The sequence below is a fragment of the Salvia splendens genome, chromosome 12, assembly GCF_004379255.2.
Source record: "Salvia splendens isolate huo1 chromosome 12, SspV2, whole genome shotgun sequence".
NCBI lineage: Eukaryota > Viridiplantae > Streptophyta > Magnoliopsida > Lamiales > Lamiaceae > Salvia > Salvia splendens.
In genome coordinates, this window is record NC_056043.1 from 22,773,171 (window position 1) to 22,796,832 (window position 23,662).

Sequence of the window (23,662 nt, forward strand, 5' to 3'; positions counted from 1 at the left end):
TAAAGGAAGAGCCCAACAACTAAAAAAAAATTAATCCAAGGCCCAACAATAAAAGTACATGGCCCAATTCCCTCTATCTTCTTCCTCTCTTTCTTCCCTCTCTCTCTCCTCCCTTCTTTCTCTCTCCCCGCCTCCTTCTCTCTCGCCGACTGCCACCACGACGAAGGCACGCCGTCGTCGCCCCCGGCGAGAGACGTCGCTGCTACTGCCCCGTCGTCGAGGAGTCGACGCTTCCAGCCCGTCGCCGTCGTCCCTTACAGCCGTGCAGCTGCTGTTGGCGTCGTCGGTCGCTGCCGTCGCCGGATGGCACAGCAGCTGTCGCCGACTGCTGCTCCGTCGCCGTCGGTCGTCGCGCCTGGAGCGGAGGCAGACCCAGCCGCCGGACAGCCACCCACCTGCCATCGCCGAGAGGTCCAGCCGCCGGACAGCCACCACGCCACTCCGAACACGCCCGAAACCACCCCGAAACTTCCCGAAACACGTGCTATTACTATGAAGTTAAGTTCTTTCTAAGCTTCAGCTATGTACGACGATCGTTTGGAAGATTCTAAGTTGGTTCCTATTTAGTTTGGTTATGGAAGAAAAGCTACGAAACAAGGATGTAATATGCATGAAAAACTAGAACAACACATGCTTTAAACAAGGAATGGATTATACCTCCAAGATGGTTGAAAATGGTGGAAAATACACAAGGTAGTGGCTCAAAGCTTCCTCCTCCCTCTCGGCACTCTCTCTCGCCGCTTCTCCTTCTCTCTTCTCTCTTTTTTTTTTGCTAAGTGAAAGGTTACAAGAGAAGTGGGGGGGTGGCTTTGGGGTGTAGATATTGATGGGGAAAGTGGAGAGGTGGATCAAAGAGGAGTAAAACCGATCGGTCATGGGGGAGGGGATGGAAAACCGTCGACGGAGGGGGGGGGGGCTCTTTTTGGGCTTAGCTAGTTTAAAACCAAACTTGGGCTTCCATAAATTAAATTTCAATTGGGCTAAAACCAATAAATAAATTACAAGCCCAAGTTAAAAACTACCACTTGATGTATTTAAAGAGTGATTAGAACTCAAGTTATTTTATTTTTAATTGGACTTCAAATTTATTTTGGAAAGTCCAAAGTAATTTCATACATTTTTATATTTTTCGCATTTTCCTTCGTTAAATAAAATTCACGGGCCTTTATTAAATTTTGTTATCTCGTTCTTCATAACCAAAAATTAAAGTATGAGAAATCGTACATAACTTATATTTGGTGTTGTTCCAAATATAAAATTCATTCAACCGTTCCTCAAATTACGCGCGTCATTATCCATAAAACATACATACCTTTCCACTTAATTCATTCGCCTTGCTAAAGAATAGCAATTTCATCATTGACCTTTCAACGAGACCTTAAACGTGCCTCCCATCGTTCACAGTTAAAAAAAACATAAACACATTCCTTTGCACACCACACACATAACCCTCAATTTTTCCCATATCACATTTACCGAGAAGCATAGCATTTCGAAATAATTTTATCAATTATTCCGTTACATAAAATTAATTTCAAACTTAAGGTACGGGTGTTACAATAATAATGATCTTGAAGGAGAAGACAAGAATGTGAAGAACACACAAAGATGAATTTCGAAATCCTCTATTAGAGAGAAAGGGCCGAAAATTCCAAGTGTGGAGGCTAGGGTTTCACTTCTTATGTTGTGTGTATTTGTCACACCTCCTTCATCCCTATTTATAGAGTTTGTAATGGGCTAGGTTAGGGATCTATGGGGCTTGGATTGGACGTCCCCTATTGGACCATCTTTAATAATTAAATTATAACCCATAATTCAATATAAGGCCAATGGAATATTTCTTGTGCCACTATCGAAGAAATACTGACCGCCCATCCAATCCGTGATTACAAGTAATCCGAGTTAACCTCTTTAATATATTATTTCTCGTGTTTAAGACATTCTACATCCATTTTTGTAGTATGCTATGGACTTTAAATTAATTAATATCTTTTTATTTTCAAGAGTTTGTCTAGTACGAGATGTATATTAAAATATACTTTGCTTTTCTATTATTCTTGGATTAAATCCAAACCGGCCGGGTTTTCGAATAATAGATATTCTCTCGGACACCTCTCGGGGAAATAGTCAAACCGCACATGCACACGATTCAATGTAATAATAAAACTGACACCATACTAGTTATTATTTACTACTACCCAAGATATCAGGAATATTGGGTTGCGAAAAACCCGCACCTATTGATAAGTCAAAGCAGTGTATGATTAAATAACGTGTGTCCTATATTATTACAAAGATTAAGAAATATTAAATCTCCAAGACATCGTCTTTCAGTAGATAGCAATAAATACGTGTCTCTACTTTAGATCATTTCAATGTTATACCACACCAGTGTCACTAGTCATTCTCAAGGTAAAGATGACTTTCAGATGGACACTGCAACCTTTCGCGATAGGTATCCAAAGCCTATCTAGGTTGACCTCATTCAATGTCCAAAAACACTTGACTAGAGACAAGATAATTTCATCCAGAGAAGTAAAAATTTTCTTGGAATTTTCAATGCTAAAGTGTCTAAGTATTGTATGAATGTAGGATTTTTAAGAAAACATAACATTCTTTTCTAGCAATCTAAAGACTTAGAATGCTTAGAATGTAACTAGTTTATCTCAAATCCTTCATCATTAAACTGGGTAGACAACCAGTTTCCTACGCTAGATAACCCCTCTTAGTTGTTTATCAACTTTTATAGATGTCATCATCGTAGAGTACCAAAAATACCATATATGGTGCACTTTCAACTTTCTTGTACTTGTAGCCATGTTAAGGGCACTTGTCAAATTCAAAAGATTTGACAATGTGGATGAAACACATGTTCTATGATTTAGATGCTTGCCTAAGACCATAAATGATCTACATAAGCTTCCAAATCACGTGTTTCTTGCCCTGTATTACATAACCATTAAGATGTACCATGTCGATGATTTCCTCAAGACTTCTACTTAAAGAGAACTGTCTTGACAATCAGAATACATACATCCTAATTTATGTAGGCTACAATAGACAATATGATACAGATCGAATTAGGCAGAATGACAGGCGAGAAGATGATTCTCTCTTGGCATAACCCATTAGCCATTATTCTAGCCTTTTAAGATCCATGTTTACACTTGTCGATCCACTAGCTCCCACTAGCTTAAATAGCCTATGGGTAGTATCGCAAGTCTTGCAAACATTCTTGTCTATTTAAGATTGTTATTCAGAATCTATCATCAAGAATGATTAACTGATGAGTCAATCCTTTTAGTTACATGGATTAGGTTCAAGTTGATCTAAGACTGAGTTTAAAAACTCTCTTAGGTCCATGAACTTATTATGCTCCCAAAGAACGCTCCCACTACGATATGACTCTTACAATCTTAGATACAACGTTGATTTTCTTAGTGCACAAGTTTCTAATGTTATGACTTCTTGGTTAAGATGAAAAATAGATATTCTCATTATCTTGAGAATCATCATGTTTGTTAGGCTTGTAGTTCTTCTCATAATCTTCATCCAAATCTAGTATTCGTATAAACAAATACTTTTTAGTTATGAAGAATTTCGAACTTATACCATTTCTTTCATCTGGGATAACCTTAAAACATACCTCAGTACACAACTCCAATTACTTGGATACATTTTCCAAAACATGTGTTGGAATAAATCCACACCTTGAGATATGTTGGACTAGACTTACCTCTAGTCCAGAACTCGTGTGGTGTAGAAGGTACTGATGTTATGGTAGTTTCTTTTAGGTATAACTCGTTGTTTTCAACGTATATCCCATCAATGATGATGTGTTATTGAGTAAAACTGTTCATATATCGAACTTATCATAGAGAGACTTCGATATCTTCTTATATGACTATCTCATTCTTTAGAAGAATGCTTGGAGTAGTCAACTAAGTTTTAACTCCCACTACTGATCTTAACTCATTGCTCGTCTCCTATGGTGTAAACCAATTAGAATTGCTAGTCTTTCTATGTTGCATCTCTATAAGTATTCTGAATCCCTTTGAAACATCAAATGATTCTAACTTATAGTGCATCAACTAGACTTTCTTGACTTTCAAGCTATTATTAAAATCTCGATAGTCACTTGAGTTAGACAAAATTAGTTTGAACTATTTACTTTCTTGGCCTTATGTCTAAGTGCCATAAATTCTTTATCATTCATTGCTTAAGAAGTTGAGCGATTATGTAAAGCTCAGTCTTGTTGCATTTATATTGTTTAGACTATGATGTATAATGTTTTTCTATGGTACTATGATAGATATCCGAATCACATTTCTCAATAATGCACGCATTATAAAATGACATCGAACATTGCTTAATCATATACAAGTTTAGAAACTGAAACTGAATTCTTTCTAAACAAAATTGTACCAATAAAAAAATCTTACTTATCATAACAAAACAATAAAGTGACCATAAATAGCTCTCACTGCAACAACTGCCAACTGGATCTAGAACTCTCTTTTAGAAGTTCCATTGCTATCTAAGCCACTGTTCTTCTTTAGAAGAGGTTAATCTGACTTACAATGCATCTACTCTCTTTTAGAAGTTCTATTGCTATCTAAGCCATTGTCCTTCTATAGAAGAGGTCAATCCGACTTACAATGCATCTTCTCTTTGCTTCTTCACCAAATTTTTCTTGCCTTTCTAATAGGGCATTGATGACTATTCAGCTCTTCTCTCTTTCCATTGCTAGTCTTATGTTCGATAAAACTAAGACATAGGAAAGATGCAGCCTTAATGAATTCGTCAACTATCATGTTATCTTCCTCCAACAGTAATAAAGTGAATATCATGTTGAAGGTTTCCAACTTTTCAGTAACAACCTTCTTTTCTTATAGTCACTTCTTATTACAGTTGTCGATGAGCTGAGTATAGAAACCATTTGAGTAACTGAATCAGAAGATTCCTCAAAAACATTCTCTCTTTTGGATTTCCAATAAAATCTGGACAACATCCTAATTAGATATCCCTTTAACATCAGTATAAACCAAGACTTGTCTTACTACTTTCAAGAAAGTAGCTTGACCTTCTACCTTAAAGAACTTGTCGAGTACATGCATAAAATGCATTCTCAAACTTTCTTTGTGAAACTTTGTCGAGGATATGGAGGACATGAATTGGTGAGTACAAACTTTAAGTTTTCAGCAATGAGAATCTTATCCATTTATATTTTTAGTCTACTTAATTTTGGCCTTCGAGTTTCTTTCAAGATTACAGATAATGGATTTGAACGACATAATTGACTGAGAAAAATAAAAGGTATCCGTCACACAACCATACATGATAATAGAATGTAAAAACCATAAAACATTCGAGAATCACATATGCTATTAAAATGCTAAATAAACAAGGACCAAAAGATGTCATGGATTATTTAGATTTTAAAAAGTTTTTCTTTGTCACAATACCGACAGATAGTTTAGAGACCATAAGAATGACATGACTGCCTAATATTGCCTAAGCTAGTACCACAATTCTAGTCCTCGAGAATCTTATCTTGCTTTGTATACTTCTCTAAAGAAACGCCGTACGACACTCAATAAAATTCTAAGACTATGGTTAACACCTTTTAAACAATGCTCACTTCTTGATAATATTGATCCCACTGGACACGATATTACTTCAGAAACATGCCTTTCATTTAAAAAAAACCATTTTAGTTATTCAAATCTTGTGAAAACTGTAAATAGTACTAATAACATAACTCCTGTAAAGAAAGGTCGAAATGTTATATAATTTACTTCACATTTGAACACCATTTATGGAGACCATATACAACATGACTGTTCGTAATTGTCGCTTAGTTATTTTAAATTAAAGGGTTTTCATTTGATTATCATGCAAGCAAATAATTATTTAACTCACATAAGATGTAAATCACATAGGCAAATAATTTTGCACACTTTGTCACATCACACATAATCAAATAAATCATTTGATTTTAAACCACTAAGTGTCTAAAACCAAATAATTAAAATAAATCATATTTTATCCTTTCCATGAACCATGGTACTCCGGATAAAAATGATTAAATAAACATATACCCCATTTGAATAAATCAAATATCTAGGATATAAAAATTAGGTCAAGACCACACATTGGGCCTTGCCTATTAATCTGGCCATCTAAAACCCTAACTAGGGTTTTGCACTAAAATTGAAAATCACTAACCGCCGCTGCCGTCTTCATCCGGGCTGCCGCCGGTCTGCCCAGCCACCGCGGCATCCGTCACCCTAGATCTGCATGCGCCGAGCCCATTAGGGTTTCGGCCGCCGCCTAGGAGGGATCTGTCGCGTCGCTGCCTACCTGGCGCCGCTGTTGTATCACAAAACAGCCGCCGCCGCCGCCGCACAACCTCCTGCACCGCCGCCGCCATTGACCAGATTCGCGTGCAGCCGAGCCCGCTAGGGTTCCGGCCGCTGCCTAGGTTTTCTTCGCCGGTCTCGTTCTTCGTCAAGTTTGCTCCATTGTATTACATTTCTTTGTATTCTAACTATTACATTTGTTTACAAAAGAAAATACAAGGGAAAAACAAATCCTAATCTACCACGGTCAACCCCCGTGGGTTTACAATAAAACGAAGAACAACAAGATTCTACAATCACGCAATATAACAATCATCCATCACATTTTTCAAATTGAAGATCTACATAAATACAACACATATGTAGAACACAACAATATAGATCTAGAATAAACTATCATAGATCTACAATATTCTTGATCTAGAATATTCTCTTAGATCTAGAATATAATTTCATAGATCTAGAACATGATTTCATGCTAATTAAATTATGGCTCTGATACCAATTGTTGGGAATTGGAGCAGCGGAAATTGCAAATTAAATAAATCCACAAAAGAATCTATTTAGGGGATTATGTGGATCGATTCAATTTCATGCTACAACATATAGAGACATGCTATTGCACAATTAATCACATAATTTAGAATTAAATTATGATATTGAATACTTACAAGTATGATTCTCCAAAGAATTGAAGTGGCTTGCTACTTCTCCACGTGTAGATCATGAAGCTTGATTGTGATTACAAGACCAAGGATCTTCTAACCTATGACCCAACTCTAGATCTAAATTCTTTGTGGGAGGAATCTCTTAGAAATAATAAGGATCTTGAAGGAGAAGACAAGAATGCCAAGAACACACAAAGAGGAATTTTGAATTCCTCTATTAGAGAGAGATGGCCGAAAATTCTAAGTGTGGAGGCTAGAGTTTGTGATGGGCTAGGTTAGGGATCTATGGGGCTTGGATTGGGCGTCCCCTATTGGACCTTCTTTACTAAATAAATATAACCCATAATTCAATATAAGGCCAATGGAATATTTCTTGTGCCACTATCGAAGAAATACTGACCGCTCATCCAATCCGTGATTACAAGCAATCCAGGCTAACCTCTCTAATATATTATTTCCCGTGTTTAAGACATTCTATATCCATTAATTAATTTGTAGTGTGTTATGGACTTTAAATTAATTTATATCTTTTTATTTTGAAGAGTTTGTCTAGTACGAGATGTATATTAAAATATACTTTGCTTTTCTATTATTCTTGGATTAAATCCAAACCGTTCGGGTTTCCGAATAATAGAACATCTCTCGAACACCTCTTGGGGATATAGTCAAACCGCTCAGGCGCACAATTCAATGTAATAATAAAACTGACACCATACTAGTTATTATTTACTACTACCCAAGATATCAGGAATATTGTGTTGTGAAACACCCGCACGTATTGATTAGTCAAAGCAGTGTATGATTAAATAACGCGTGTCCTATATTATTACAAAGATTAAGAAATATTAAATCTCCAAGACATCGTCTTTCAGTAGATAGCAATAAAGACGTGTCTATACTCTAGATCATTTCCATGCAATACCACACCAATGTCACTAGTCAATTAAACTCAATACTTGCCTTCAAAGTCAATTGTCGACGAAAATTCATATGAGTTGAAGAAGAGATGTTATTCTTGTCCCATTGGGTATTCTGGAGCCCTTCAAATTTTCAGTCATCCTTCTTTTGTGTGATAATTCCTATCCAAGTTAAGACTGTTATATTAATCATCGAATTCTTGACACAAGGCTATCGGGAAAGGCATCGCCTTAATTCCTTTCTGATACGTATGATAAATAAGTATCTATGAACACATGTGCTGAAAATGATACACCAACCAGAAGCGTCGCATAACCGACAACACAAAACATTAAATATTTCACATTTACGTACTGCTTGGGACAAGCTGGTAAAAGATCGAATAATTATGCTATGTACATAGGTAACTAGCCTTGAGGAGAGAAATATTAAGGAATATACATAGATCAAATGACATTCAATGCCGTAAAAGACCTATATATATAATTGTTGATCGATCGAAATGCTTATTCAGAGTAAGATAAGTAAGCCACAAGGACGAAGACTCAATCATGGTTATGTAATGAAAATCATGGAGAAAATCCGAGTATATTCATAGTTTATGCTTGACGAAACAAATTCCATCAACAAGAGAGAGTCGTCTGAGAGGTGGCCAGGAAGAGCCACAAGTTGTAGAGACATTCGAGAGAAAGAACGTGTGATAGCACCACTGCCCTCACCATCCCTGCTACGATAAAGGAAAATCAAAAATTTTCCTTTAAAGAGTTATTGCGAGGAAACGGATATGGAGTCCTACAATATGGAGCAAGGGCAAACGTTAGAAAAAAAAAATAATGCGAATGAGTATTTTATGATATGTTAAGCCACACCCCGATTAAGCGGTCCAGAAAGGAACTGACAATACAGTTTTGTGTTAATCTTAAACATGAGATCTAGATCTTTTTGGAAAGTCATGCTAGATTATCTTACCACGAATCACTCAGTCAAATCAAAAGGGCACGAAACCAGCAATGTTTAGAGAAAGAAACCAATACCTCGGTACTATTTCAGGATTCAAAGATAAATATAAGTAAAACGAAGTCCGTACTAAACCATGGCAAATGGATCGCGACAAGCACAAAAGTGTCCTGAAGATTGTGGAAAGTAGACTACCCCAACAAAGTGGGAGGTTACGAGGTTAAATCCACTAACTCAACGGCTACAATTACGACCGATGCAAGTATAACAGATTTCAGTACGTGACGATGAAACCTAAGATAAGGAATGGCTTCACTAGTCGGATGGAATAAATTAATCAATGGATGGCTTAAATCAACCACACTATCTCAAGCACCATATAGAACGACGCTTAATGAGTTAGAAGAACTTAAGATCCAGTTACAAGAACTACTAACAAGTACCCCAAGGATTGATGACCTATGTGACCAACTTCGAAGAGCCGGTGTATTCTCAAAAATGGACTTGAGATCAGTCTATCACCAACTGAAGGTCCGACGGGACGATGTACCCAAGATTGCATTACGCACCGGTCTTTATAGGTGATGTGCTCAACTACTCGAAGAACGAGAAGGAACATGAGGAACATCTAAGGACCACCTTGGAGACGTTAAGAGCCGAGAAGCTCTATGCTAAGTTTAGCAATTGTGAGTTTTGTCTTAACGAGGTAAACTTTCTTGGATACATAGTGACAGCAGAAGGGATTCGGGTGGACCCCGCAAAGGTGGAAGCAGTACAACGTTGGCAGTCACCAACGACATCTAATGAAATTTAGAGTTTCTTAGGATTGGCTGGATATTACCGAAGAATTATTGAGGGATTTTTCCAAAATAGTAAGGCCAATGACTCAACAACTCAAGAAAGGAACTAAGGTCAATTGGACGTTAGAATGTGAAGCAAGCTTTCAACTGTTGAAGGAAAAGTTGACCAAGCACCAGTTCTAGTCGTGCCAGAACTAGGAACAAGTTATGTGGTGTACACAGATGCATCAAGAGTCGGATTTGGATGCGTGCTGATGCAGAATGGTAAGGTGATTTCGTACGCATCACGCCAACTCAGGCCGCACGAGTTAAACTACCCAACGCACGACCTAGATTTAGCTGCAGTAATACATGCCTTGAAGATTTGGAGACATCATCCCTATGGAGTTCGATGTGAAATATTCACGGACCACAAAAGCCTCAAGTACCTTTTTAGTAGAAAGATTTGAACATGCGGCAACACAGATGGCTCGAATTAATAACGGATTATGACTCTGGTATAAATTACCATCCAGGCAAAGCGAACGTAGTGGCAGACGCTTTGAGCAGAAAGACTACGCCCCAATTGGCCACTTTTCTCTTAGAGAATGAAGAGCCCATATGTGAGTTTGCTAAGATGCAGTTGGAGATAGTAAGAGCACCAGAGACGGCGGACAGTAGAATCGCCACCTTGGTAATAGAACTAGATTTAAGAGCCAGGATCATCGAAGCTCAAAGACGCGATGAAGCATTAGAGAAAGTACGCCTGAAAGTGAGAACGGGGAAGGAAGAAGGTTACCGCGAGGAAGCGGATAACGCCCTCACTTTTGAAGGAAGACTGTGTGTACCCACTGACGAGGCGCTTATGACTGAGATCATGAGTGAAGCTTATGAGACGCCATACACTACCCATCCTGGGAGTACGAAAATGTACCAGGACATGAAGAAACAATTCTGGTGGGACGGCATGAAGAGGAGCATATTGTCGTTTGTAGAAAGATGCCTGGCATGTCAGCAAGTGTAGACATTACACCAACGACCCTATTGAAAATTACAACCCCTTGAGATTCCAGAATGGAAATGGGAGCACATTGCAATGCACCGAGTGACGGGACCGCCAAAGCCTCAACGAGGAAATACTGCCATCTGGGTGATTATAGATCGCCTTACTAAAAATGCTCACTATATACCAATTCGTATCACTTATGGATTGGACAAGTTAGCCCAGATTTATGTGCAAGAGATCATACGCTTGAATGGCGTACCGGTAACGATCACCTTAGATCGTGATTCGAAGTTTACTTCCAGATTTTGGATAAGCCTACAGCGAGAGCTAGGCACCCAGTTGAATTTCAGTACCGTATTCCATCCACAGACGGACGGACAGTCCGAAAGGACGATCCAGACGTTGGAAGATATGCTGAGAGCCGTAGTGCTCGACCGTGGAGGAAACTGGAAGCCAGTACTACCACTTATACAGTTTGCTTACAACAACAGTTACCAGGCAACTATAAATATGGTCACATATGAAGCACTCTATGGAAAGAAATGTAGATCACCGCTTTACTAGGACGAAGTCGGTGAGAAAATGATTCTTGGACCGGACCCTGTGGAAGAGATGATAGAAATTGTCCGGCAGATCCGAGAAAGAATCAAGGAAGCCCAAGATAGGCAAAAATCTTGTGCAGATGCTCACAGAACCGATCTACAATTCGAAGCGGGGGACAAAGTTTTCCTGAAAGTATCGCCGTCGAAAAGGTTAACGAGATTCGGCGTCAAGGGCAAGCTAAGACCACGTTTCATCGGACCCTATGAAATCCTAGAAACGGTCGGCCCTGCGGCGTACAGACTGGCACTTTCGTCGAGCTTCAGAAATGTGCACAATGTTTTTCATGTATCACAATTGAGGAAATATGTGTTCGGCCCTAAACACATAGTCCACCAGGAAGAAATGGTGTTAGAACCGGATTTGAGCTATAAAGAGCAGCCAGAAGCAATTTTGGATCGAAAAGTAAAAGAGTTGAGGATTAAGGCTATTGTAACAGTGAAAGTCCTATGGAAGCATCATGGTCACGAGGAAGCTACGCAGGAACTTGAAGACAAAATGAAAGAGAAGTACCCGGAGCTTTTTGAATGACTTAAGCAAAATTTCGAGACGAAATTTTCGTTAAGGAGGGTAGAATGTAATAACCGCTCATTTAAAACGCCCTTTAGTGGTGTTAATTTTCAGAATAAAGATTTACCACCCCTAATCTCGTTGTTTAAAAGGAAATCCTCGCCTTACCGAGACTTAATGTCACTAATTCACAAACCGAAAGTGTATGTAATAAGCAATCAAAAGTTAATACTCCATCCGTCCCAATAAGAGTAATGGCCAAAATTGGTCCTGAATATATGGTCATTTTACGTTTTTGGTCATAAACATTATCTTTTGGATTTTTTGGTCCTGAACACATGAAAATTTGATCAATTTGGTCCTGGACTAACTGTTCCGTTAAAAACTAACGGGACCATATGTTCAAGACCAATTTTGGTCTTTACTCTTAAATCCTAACTGATTAGTTGAAGTAATGTATGTATTTTGGCATGAATGTGGAGTCGAATCATGATTAAAAGCTTTATTTGACATCAATAGATTTAGTAATGTTTGAATTTCTTGGTAGTAAGGTATGTTTTTTTAATGTGGAGTGAAGTAATGTATGGATTTTTTAACGTAATAGTTAGTCCAGGACCAAAATGATCAAATTTTCATATGTTCAGGACCAAAAAATCCAAAAGATAATGTTTAGGACCAAAAACATAAAATGACCATATGTTCAGGACCAATTTTGGCCTTTACTCTCCCAATAAATATGCAACATTTGGTTTCCGGCACGAGATTTTATGCAGGGTTGTTTTGTGAATTAATGAATAGAGAGTAAAGTAAGAGAGAAGAAAAAGTAGAGATAGTGTTATTTTCATTTTAGGAAATGTTTCATTTTTATTGAGACAACCTAAAAAGGAAAACATTTCATTTCTAATGGGACAGAGGGAGTACAATTTATTGAATATGAAAGGATATAGAAAACAAATACAGAAAAAAAGGGGAACGACGATATTTGTTTTATTTCGAACTAATGGTGCTCGAAAGCCATACATTCTAACTTTTATATATGTTTCATACATGTTTGAAAGAAAGAAAGCTTGGAAAAGCACTACCCTATTACAATTTAGAAATGCTAAGCTTCGGCCCCTTCCTTAGGCCCAGTTTTCGGCCCGATTTACGACGGCCCGTTGGGCCAAGATCAGCAAGTTGGGAGCTGGGTGTGATCAGTTCATAGTTCATGCAGAATACAAACAAATCAAACTAAAAACACATGAGATACTAAAGCACTTAACAGCCTACACTTAAAGGGAAGAGCAAACACTACATTTCGATAAAGAAAATGAGCCTTGCCCAAAATGGCAAGGTCATCCTGCAACATCTGTCCCAGCAGCTGCAGCAACCCTGCAAAGCTGCAGTTAACCGCCTTACACTCTCATTGTGCACCTGCCACAGCAAACAAACTCAATCACTAGCCAAGTACTAGGTTTTAATGTAGTAACAAGATGGAGTTAGTGAGCAAAGTAGCACCAAAATGCCTTAAATGAAAGGCTGCAAGGGGATCAAGGACAAAGGATGTACTGTGCATAAGAAACAAAGGAATCAGCCCATATAATTCCCTCATAGGCACACACTTGGCCTATAAGAAAACCCCTCCACATGCATCAAGTCCCCTTTACCACACACACTGCAAATACCAGCCGCATAGAGAAGAAAGTGGAGCAGTTGTGAGCAACAACTAGGCAGCCAAATTCCATCACAGTCACAAGAGGTAATCCCCATAACACCACACCTGCATCATGTAGAACAACCCAATAGAAAGCTGAGAACTTAGGATTTCAATAGACTCCTCACATCAATAGCAAGAAACAACCATCACATAGGTAGAATCTCAACAATGACAGTAGTAACCCCATATGACACTATCCTCACAAGCCACTGCCTAAAGCTTAAGGATAGCATGTTAAATCATAACTGGAATTTAGGCGTATAGGAGAATCACTCCAATCAAGCTCAAATTGTCGAACTATTTTCTACCGAATCCACACCCCAAATTCCTAAAAATAGCATAACTCAAGGATAAGGATGTACTACACCAAACAATGAAGGAGTAGGGGACTTAGCTTGAGCGAGATCGATGGACGACGAAGCCCCGGAAGCTGCCACGAGACAGCTGCTGTGTCGACGGCGAAGGGACGGCAGGCGTAGGTGTATGGAGCGAGGAGGCTGACCCGGCGTCGATTACACCGACTGCACCGAGACAGCAGCGTCACTGTTTCTAGGCCGAGAGACAGCGGCGGCAGCGTGAGCCTCGGCGGGCGACATCGGCGGCGGTTCCACCAAGGAGGCGACGACCATTCTTGTTCCGCGTCGAAAACGCCGCGAAGGCAGGGGAGGCGCCCAACGCGAGACGCCGAGGAAGAAAGCGACGACGGCGGTAGTGCGAAGGTGTACCGATCGGGGTGGCCGGCGGGCGAGGCGCCTTCGAGCCCTCTTCGATTAGGGTTTCCCCATTTGGGGATTTGCGGCGTGAAATTGAGGGTGAAGAAGATGGTGCCGGCGACGGAGTGCGTGGCGGCCGGTGCAGCGGCGAAGTTCGCCGAGAAGAAAGAGGGAGAAGGGAAACTAGGGTTTGACCTCAAGTTCTAAACTGGGAATTTGAGTGTGAGATGGAAAGAGAGGGAGAGAGGTAGCGTCGGAGTCGGCGGAACACCTCCGTGAGGCGCGATGAAGGTGGCTGCCGGGGGGTCGGCGATGGTGACGGGAAATGGCGGTGGAGTTGGAGTCTAGGGTTCTTCCTTTTCAATTTGGGGGAGAAATTGGATTGTGGGGAAGAGGAGAGGGAGAAGCAGTCGACGGATGGGAGTATATTTTTTTAAAATATTGGGCCACCTTCTTTTTCTCTGTATTAAATGGAATTGGGCTACTAAAAATAATGAATTTGGGCCTGGTTTTAATTTCGTTCGGGTCATCAAATTTAATTCTTTCGGGCCACTGCCCTTAATAATTTTGAGGCCATGGAATTTAATTCCTTTAGGCCATGAAAAATGTTAGTCATTTTAATACCTTCATCAATAAATAATTAAATTGGACTTTTGCCATTTTAATACCATTAAATATTTTAATCCAAGAGAATTAAATTTGAGAATGGACTAATGATAAATTAAATGATAGAATGGGCTACCAATTAAAAATACAAGCGTGACTAAAAGTCTAATTTAGTCAATAGCCTTTCTTAATGTTTTTCCAATTAAATGATGGGTAGCCGCTATTTAATTTCGCAGCAGTTAAAGATAAAATTTTCAAAATTTAACTAATGCCCGAATAATTCGGCAGATCCTCAAATAAATTAAATCGTTTGATTTAATAAATACTTAAAGATTTTATGGATTTAGGAAAAGAGAAAAATAAAAATGATCACACGCTTAGGAATGCATACACGTTAAATGAATAGCTCTTAAGAGTAATTTAAGTATACTTATTATTCTAAAGGAGTGTCGTCGCACGTCAAGTGAGATCAAGTCGAGGGGCGTTCAATTGAGAGTTTAAGCAAACGATGTGGGCTTTCCTTCGAAACGTGATTTTGTGTGAAAAATGAATATATTTTAAATATGTTGTCATGCCATGTTTTGTTTTACGATTACCTATCTGTCTGGCTATGCCAAACATGTTAAATTGAATTCGGGTCACATTAGGGCCGCAAACCCTACTCGGACTAGTGTACACATGTGGGGACTGTGTGCTAGCTTTCGAGTTGGCCGGTCAAGTGACCGTCGTGGAATGTGGCCACTTTCCCGATTCACATAAGTTCAGATACGGTACTATGTTTATGTGATTGCGCAATCAATTGATGAAATGAAAAGTATTTAGTGACTCGGGCCTTTTAAAATAAAAACGTCGTGATCACTCAACTATGGCTGACAATTAATTAGAAGTACTCTTGGCACTATGTTCACTGAGTATATCAAATACTCAGCCCTGCATGTTTATTTTTCTAACGTGCAGGTTGAACGTGATCAAGGAGATGAAGGTGTTGGGACCCGTTATTAAGTAGTTAGGTAGCTAAAATAGTATGTCTCCATACATACTATTTTGTCTTGGAACCTTCCGTTGTATTTAAATGTTGTTCTAGGAAAAACTATGTAAATAATGTAATTGGTCTCAATACTCTGATTATAACTTGATTTGTACCCAATTGCCTTCGAGATTATTCCCTCGAGTTAATTACTCCCCATGTGATGAATTACGATTGATGAGGTAATTTTAGTCGTGAAATAACTACACTCACTAGTACTAGGGAGATGTGGTCGTGACATCCACTTATCTCCCTATTTAAGTATATATTTTGAATCTTTGATCACTTAATATTTATTTATTAGTTTTATGAGAGAGTTATTTGCATAACATATGTATATATTAGTTAGTAATAAAGTTAAAAATAAAATTATACACTTAAACGTTAGAGAGAAGAAGGAAAAGAATAGAAGACCATGTATAACGAAAATAACACAAAGCTAAATGATTTAGTTACTTTTTAGTTATAACTGATCAAAAACACCCATAATAAATAAATTTGTATCTGTTTAATTTTTTTGTAATATGGGTGCTTATTGAATGAATTTGACTGATCAGAATCCAATTAAAAAATGACAATAGTTTACAATACACTTGGGACTTGGCCATTCATTGATAATTTATTGGTACTAATGTAACAGTAATACTATGTGTTAAGTAATGCCTCTTGTGCATTCTGAATGGTGTAATGATAAAATAAGTACTTCATGAAGCTATATCAAGTTCAAATAATCAAATTAATTGATCAGGCCTTAAAAGTTCAAAATATATCATTGAGTAAATACCGAATAAAAATATAAAACAATCTTATTGGTTTTTTAGTAGGAGTAATATGTTAAGGTTCCAACTAGGATATATGATTTGGATCTTATATTAATAAATAATAACAACGAATGACGTTTATTACTTAATAGTGCAAGAAATCAAGAATCCTTTAAATGAGGATTTAATGACGTTGTCGTAGTAATTTCGTAAAGAAGTCTCATTAAATAAGGGCCAATAATTTACTGACATAGAAGTGGCCTTTATCTGTGATTAATATGGTCCCATTTATTTTCATATGTCGAATGGTCCCATTTATTTTCACGTTGATGAGAAGATGTAACGGTTATAGGGACAAGACTGTACATATACAAAACATAAATTTAATAAGAAATGAAATACAATTTAAAATTACCACTTAACTGGCATTGCCATTATGTCAAAAAAATCATTTTCCTTTCTTGAATTAATATCAACACAAATTGCGGGAGTCTTTCTATTTTCATTGGGTGAGTTCAATGGCGGATCCAGAAATTTCATATTGCGGGTTCGATAATTATATCGACTTGGAGATTTAAAATTCAATTTCATCTTTTTCTTTTGTTATTTTTATTATTTTTTTCCAATGAATTATTGTATATAAAAATGGATTATTTTTTAATAATATTACTTTTTAAAAAATCATTGTTTAAATAGATTTTTAGTAATGTATATAATAGATAATTTATTTTAGTTTAGAAAGAGTTTTAAATATTAAAATAAAAAAATACTTTATATTTCTATATAATCTCAAATATGAGCATAATAAGAATCTCTAAATTAAATAATTATATCTATCCATATATGTTTTATTGTGTAAAAAACAAATAAGAGAGCATATAATAAATTATTATATTTAATTATACATTATTAGAAACCATAAAAACTAGAAATGATTATATACAATGTTTAACAAAAGTAAAACATTTAGCAGATTAACACAAAATATAAAATATAAGAAATAATAGGGGGAAAAAACTAGGCAGAGGGAGGCGAAGCATAAACAAAACCTAATAGTTACAAATTAAAACAAATACAGAAGAACAAATTTGCAAAAAATGCACTTGGTGGGAACCAAACCTGGGTTCTTCTATTTGACACATTGGCATTTTACCACTAAACTATTTATGATTTTGGGGTACAATCGTACCCTCTTGTTCTTAATTGCGTCCGCCACTGGGTGAGTTGAATCGGATGATGGAGAATTGGAGATTCTATAGCTGATGAAACTATACCCGCCAACTTGATTATATTTAAAAATGATTTAAACCATTATTTTTATTCAAATCTAATTAATCTAATAACTTTTTAGATTGAATATAAAATTTTAATTATTCTGTAATCAAAATTAAAACTAATAAAAAGGTAAATTGTTTAAACTAAGAGGAATTAAAAATGAAGTCCTAGGATTCTAACTTTAATTTTAGTCATGAATAAACCATGAGTTATGCACCGCATGGAAATCTATCATGTCGTCGGAGGTATAAGAAAATTAATTGATTAAATAAGATTCCATTGAATATCATGTGTTGCCTAGCTGGCATATTGGTATTCCGACCTAACTTTAACTATATAGTTAAATATGGAGTGCCATAAATAATGATTAACTATTGCGAGCCAATATAGTTAATCATTAGTATGACTTGTGTGCCACTTGTAAATTCATGAACTCCCTCAGTTTCAAAAGATAAAAACTTTTGAAATATCATGAATTTCAATAATATAAAATTAATAAAATAGGAAATAAATTGAAAGAAAGTGTTAGTGGAAAATGAATCTCATTTCACAAAGAAAAAAAGTTTGATAAAATAGAAAGTTTTTATTGTTAGGAAAATGACCAAAATGGAAAAAAAAATTAGCAAACAGAGAGAGTATATAACAACACTAAGAGCATCCACAACCGTGCTCTTGCCAGCGGTACGGTTGTGGGCCCGACCCCACTTTTTCTGCCTGTTCTCTGGCAAGAGCACAACACCCACAGCTGTGCTCTTCCGCAAGGACGAACACAATTAATTTAAAATTCAATTACACAAAAACATTTCCATAATACTAAAATTCATTAAAAAACCACAATAAATATTACAAATTATAAATAAAATAAAAAAGACATAATTAAAATCCTAAAAATTAAAAATTACATAATTAAAATCATAAAAATTAAAAATTACATAATTAAAAAACTAAAAATTAAAAATTACATAATTAAACTCCTAAAAATTAAAAATTACTTGATTATTGGCTAATATTACCCGAGGAAGACTACGCATCCGGCGGCACCAACCCCAATTATTTTTTGAGACCCAATATCATGTCCTCGTGCGTTTGAAGTTGCGTGGGGGTCATAGTTGACCTATCGACCATATTGAGTTGGGCCAAAAGGGCCCACAACGAGTTGTTCGGGGGTGGGGTGGAACATAGGGTGCGGGTTCGGGGGCGGGGGCAGATGGAGTCGCGGCGCAACGGCGTTCGGCCGCCGCCTTCTTTCTTCCTTGCGGTCGGCGTCGGGAACCGCTTGGTCCGGCGTCGGGGCTACCCAAGTTAGCTTCGGCGAGTTGGCTAGCCACTTCTTCGCCGGCGTCGGATAGGGATGCCGATCGTGACCGTTTGGAGGAGCTGCTAGAGGAGGATGTTACGCATCCCAGATACTTCGGGTGCGTCCTCGTTTCCTGCCAAACATTTAGGTACTTGAACGACTTACCGTTCATGGATTGGTAGGTGCTCAGCGCCGCAGTGATGATGTCGACCTCGCTCCGGCCGCTCCCGGCATTCCGCGACTCCTGGAGGAAATTGCCATTGAACTTGCCAATTTCGTCGTTGGCTCGGCCGATGCAGTTGCGCACCATACTCTCGTTGCGCTCGATCGTTCCCGGCGGCCGGTTTGCATTGTACCTCCGAGAGACGCGCCACCAAAAGTGATCGCCGGATTGGTTCGTGCCAACCACCGCATCTTCGGAGATTTCCAAGTACGCCTTGAACAATCTATCCATCTCCGCCGGTGAGTACGGTGTGCGGACACCGGCGCGAGATGGAGGAGTCGGAGTTTGAGAAGGGACGGGAGGCCTAGGTTCCGGTGTCCACCCGTATTGTCCATCGGAGGCACCTTGCTCGTCGACCGGGTATGGCCGGTAGCCACCCAGAACGCCCGAATCTTGGGTGAGAGGAGGGGCCGAATAGTCCGTTTCCGGACTAGGAAACGGTTGTGAACCGAACCATTCGGGGTTCCAACCGTGGGAGCCCGTAGGGCTATCGTCTTGGCCGGAGATAGTGATATTGTAGGGTATGAGAGAATGAAGATGAAAATGGATATGAGAGATTGAAGATGAAAATGGATATGAGAGAATGAAGATGAGAATTGTGTAGTTTGATGTGAATTTTTGGGAGTGAAATTGGGGGTATTTATAGATGAAAGTGTATATTTTTGGGGTAAAAAAATGAAAAAAAAATTAAAAAGTGGAAAAAAACGGATATATTTTTTTTGGGAAGTGAAATTTTTTTTTTATTTTTTATCGGTTTTTTAATTAAAAACCGATTTTTTAATTAAATTTTTTTTTTAAACACAACGGCTATGCCGTTGACGAATCCCAGCGCGCCACGTCAGCTGCTCGCTGGCACGGCGCTGCTCGATGCATCGAGCAGCGCCGTGCCAGCGGAGCGAGCGCAGCGGCGGCGGGTAGCGTCCGTGCCAGCGGCGCGGACGGCCGTGGCGACGGACGCCACCGTGTGGATGCTCTAAGTCGTCAATGGTAGGGCTGGCGCGGACGGCCGTGGCGATGGACGCCACCGTTGTGGATGCTCTAAGTCGTCAATGGTAGGAGAGTTCTTCTGATTTTCACTCAAAAGAAAAATATAAAAAACTAACCAAGAGAAAACACGCAACTAGCAACTAGCAACTAGGTCTAGGAACACTAGCCAAGAGCCATCCAAGATGAAATGCAGACAATAAACAAGAAATTAGAGAAAAGAAACAAGCAAATCCATCAACAAGATAGTCACCGTCTATGTGAGTTCGCTGCCCTCGCCAACATTCTAATATTGTATCATAATTGAAAATTTCCATTACTGGTCTTGACGAGAATGGAAATTACATACCCTCTCATCCAAGTTTCAAGGCCGCAAAAAACTACCCTCACCGTTCCAACTACGTTGAGCCGTATTTCTTATTGGGATGACCCTAAAGTTCAGTCATTTTCTTTCTGGGCTAAAAACAAAACTTCTAATTCCTATTACTTTATTCTTTCTTCTACTTTACTCTATTTTTTTTTTCGCTCTCTAGGGTTAGATTGAATTTGATCTGGCTTTTTCCACAACTGAGCTTTGCTTGTGAAATTTTGAGCTGGTTAGTGTAACTAGGAGACTATGAAGGCTTAGTGCTTTAGTTGTGTTGACTCTATTCGTTTCTTCTTAACTTCCTATTATAATGGATTAAACTAGCATTTTAGCTCAAACAAGTTCGCGTTGTTGATTTATGTTGATTATCTGGACAAGAGAAGCAATCGTGTTTGGATATCAATGACAACTGTATTCAGATTGAATTATGCTAAGATATCCCACTTCCTTGGAGCTTGCTTTGTAATTTAAGAAGAGGTTGGGTGAGTCTCTCGAATTTCGATCTGAATGGGGGGATTGCCATTGCTTCGTTAGATACTCGTTGCTACAGATGTTTAATTTTTTTTCTTCTTTGTTTATGGATATGCCTCAGATAAATGTTTATTGTTCTTGTAGATTTTGATTGATTCGTGAAAAGATGTATGATAATGTTGGACCACAGCCTGGGGTGCCTCAGCCGCCAAACCCTTTTGGGAATTCATTTTATGGTGCAAGTTCAGGATTTATTAAAGGTGGACTTGGTGCTTATGGAGAGAAGATTCTGGGATCTAGGTCTGAATACGTGCAAAGTAATGTGAGTGATGGAGCATAAACCTAGGGTAGGGTGGCTTTGTTTTTTGTTTGCTTTAGATGAGTTTTTTCATGCCTTGAATATGCACGCCATTGTACTATAACTATTCTAGTTTATTTAGATTTAATTTAGGAATTTTTTACGGTAAGCTCTCATCTTGTATTCTGATTGCTCTGAAACAGATCAGTAGGTACTTTTCCGACCCACAATACTATTTCCAAGTCAATGATCAATACGTGAAGAACAAATTGAAGGTCGTTCTTTTCCCATTTCTGCACAGGGTAATATTACTGTTATTTAGATAGGCCTACTGAAGAACAAATTGAAGGTCGTTCTTTTCAAGTAGGTCTACTGAAAATGACGTTACTCTCGCTGGGTAGTGGCGAGGCACCTTTACTTGACATGGTGGCATATGCTGGATACACATTCACAGGATTGTCTCTAGCTGTGTTCGGGAGAATCTTTTGGAGCTATGCATATTACTTTCTGTTGCCATGGACATGTTTGGGCATGGGAATTTTCTTGGTGAAGACCATGAAACGAGTGCTGTTTGCAGGTTACGACTCCACCAGGCATCATTATCTCAACTCCTTATTTGGTTAGGTAACATTAGTCTCAACTGGCTTTTTTAGACACTGACCCAAATATTAACAGAGAAACATGGTTGTATCTCCTTCCATATTTCTTCTTAGGTATTACTCCTACTATATTCAATTTAAAAAACATTACTAGAGGAAGGAGGATAAGAAGATGCAATGTGCATTAATTCATTTCATAAAATGTAAAATGTTGTTACAACCGCTTATAACTTATTCATGGATTTTAGCTCTTCACCTAAAATCGCCTAATCGATCCTTCAGCTGGCTAGCTCCAATTGTGATCATATTATCCTATACTACGCAGGCATAACCATGCATCCGTGTATTTTATGCACCACAGTAGTTCTCGTTGTCGGAGAAAATCGAAGAAATTCCCAAGATTGCCGGATTTTATATCGAACGACAAAGTAAGAGTTGTTGTTTGTGAATATATACTCAAAACTTCTGGATTATATACTGTTGTTTGCTTGCTTCGATTTTAGTGATTGAAGAAATCGCTAAAATAGAAGCGAGCAATTGAATAGCTACAACTGTGACTTCACCTATATGCTCAAGTTTCAACCGCAACTTCTACTCCGAATCTGGCGATTTTCGATGCACTCTTCTAGCTAGGGGTTTTATCAATTTATTTTCTACCATTTTTTTTAATTTCACTTTTAATTCGTAACCTTTTATTTTCTTTCAATTAATGTGATTGATTTACTTCTCCATATTTTAAATTTGGAATTATAATGTTATACTCCCCCTGTCCCACTTTACTAGTCGCAGTTTTTCGTTTTAGTTCGTTCCACATTAGAAGTCCTAATTAGAATCTACTGTAAATAATAATAGGCCTCAGATTCCATTAATTCCACTCCATTCACATTTTACTATAAAAATGAGACTCATATTTCATTATCATGTTTCTTCAATTTTTCTTTATATTTTCTAATACCCGCACCTAAAATATTAGATTTAAAATATTAGAACTTTATAATTTAATTAGATAATATTGTACTCCCTTTGTCGCATTATAAGTGAGGAGTTTCTTTTGGCATGTGATTTAAGAAAGAGTGAACTGCAAAATTGGCCCCTACGCATGGCAAGTCGAATTCTAGAGGTACCCATGTTTAAAAAAATGCACTGTCTACGTATGGGTATAATATCATTAAAGACTCATTTTCACTATTTTGAGTCTTTTAGGCCCTTTTCCCATCACTTTTAACCTAAATGTCATTCCAAGGTGTTTTAGTCTTTCTCATTTTTATCCTTAATTATGACTTCTCTCTTCTTCTCTCATCTATGTGTTCTCTCATCAATGGCAGTCATGATTATAACAACACTCACTTCCTCTACGTTTATACTATTTCTTTAATTCCTCATCAAACGCAGCAAATGGTGCAATTATTTTCCTTTTTATTACTACATAATATGTTTATTTTATATCAAAATATTATTTTCATTTAATTTATAAATATTGTACATTTAATTAGAGTGATAAATTAAAATACTTTTCAATTCTATGTATCTTGTAAGCTAATAGTT

General features: G+C 37.9%; 1 protein-coding gene, 1 long non-coding RNA gene and 1 pseudogene across 2 annotated transcripts; 2 read left to right on the plus strand and 1 right to left on the minus strand.

Moving 5' to 3' along the window:
• Positions 1–11,272: 11,272 nt before the first annotated feature.
• LOC121757726 lies at positions 11,273–11,821 on the plus strand. The gene has a single exon (XM_042153225.1). The coding sequence runs from the start codon at positions 11,273–11,275 to the stop codon at positions 11,819–11,821; it is 549 nt and encodes a 182-aa protein (XP_042009159.1).
• Positions 11,822–12,755: 934 nt separating this feature from the next.
• LOC121758903 lies at positions 12,756–14,687 on the minus strand. The gene is made up of 2 exons (XR_006041575.1): positions 13,349–14,687; positions 12,756–13,213 (listed from the first exon to the last, which is right to left on the minus strand). It is a non-coding gene; the product is annotated as an uncharacterized LOC121758903 (long non-coding RNA).
• A 6,699-nt stretch (positions 14,688–21,386) lies between these two features.
• On the plus strand, positions 21,387–22,171 carry LOC121758522 (annotated as a pseudogene).
• Positions 22,172–23,662: the final 1,491 nt, after the last annotated feature.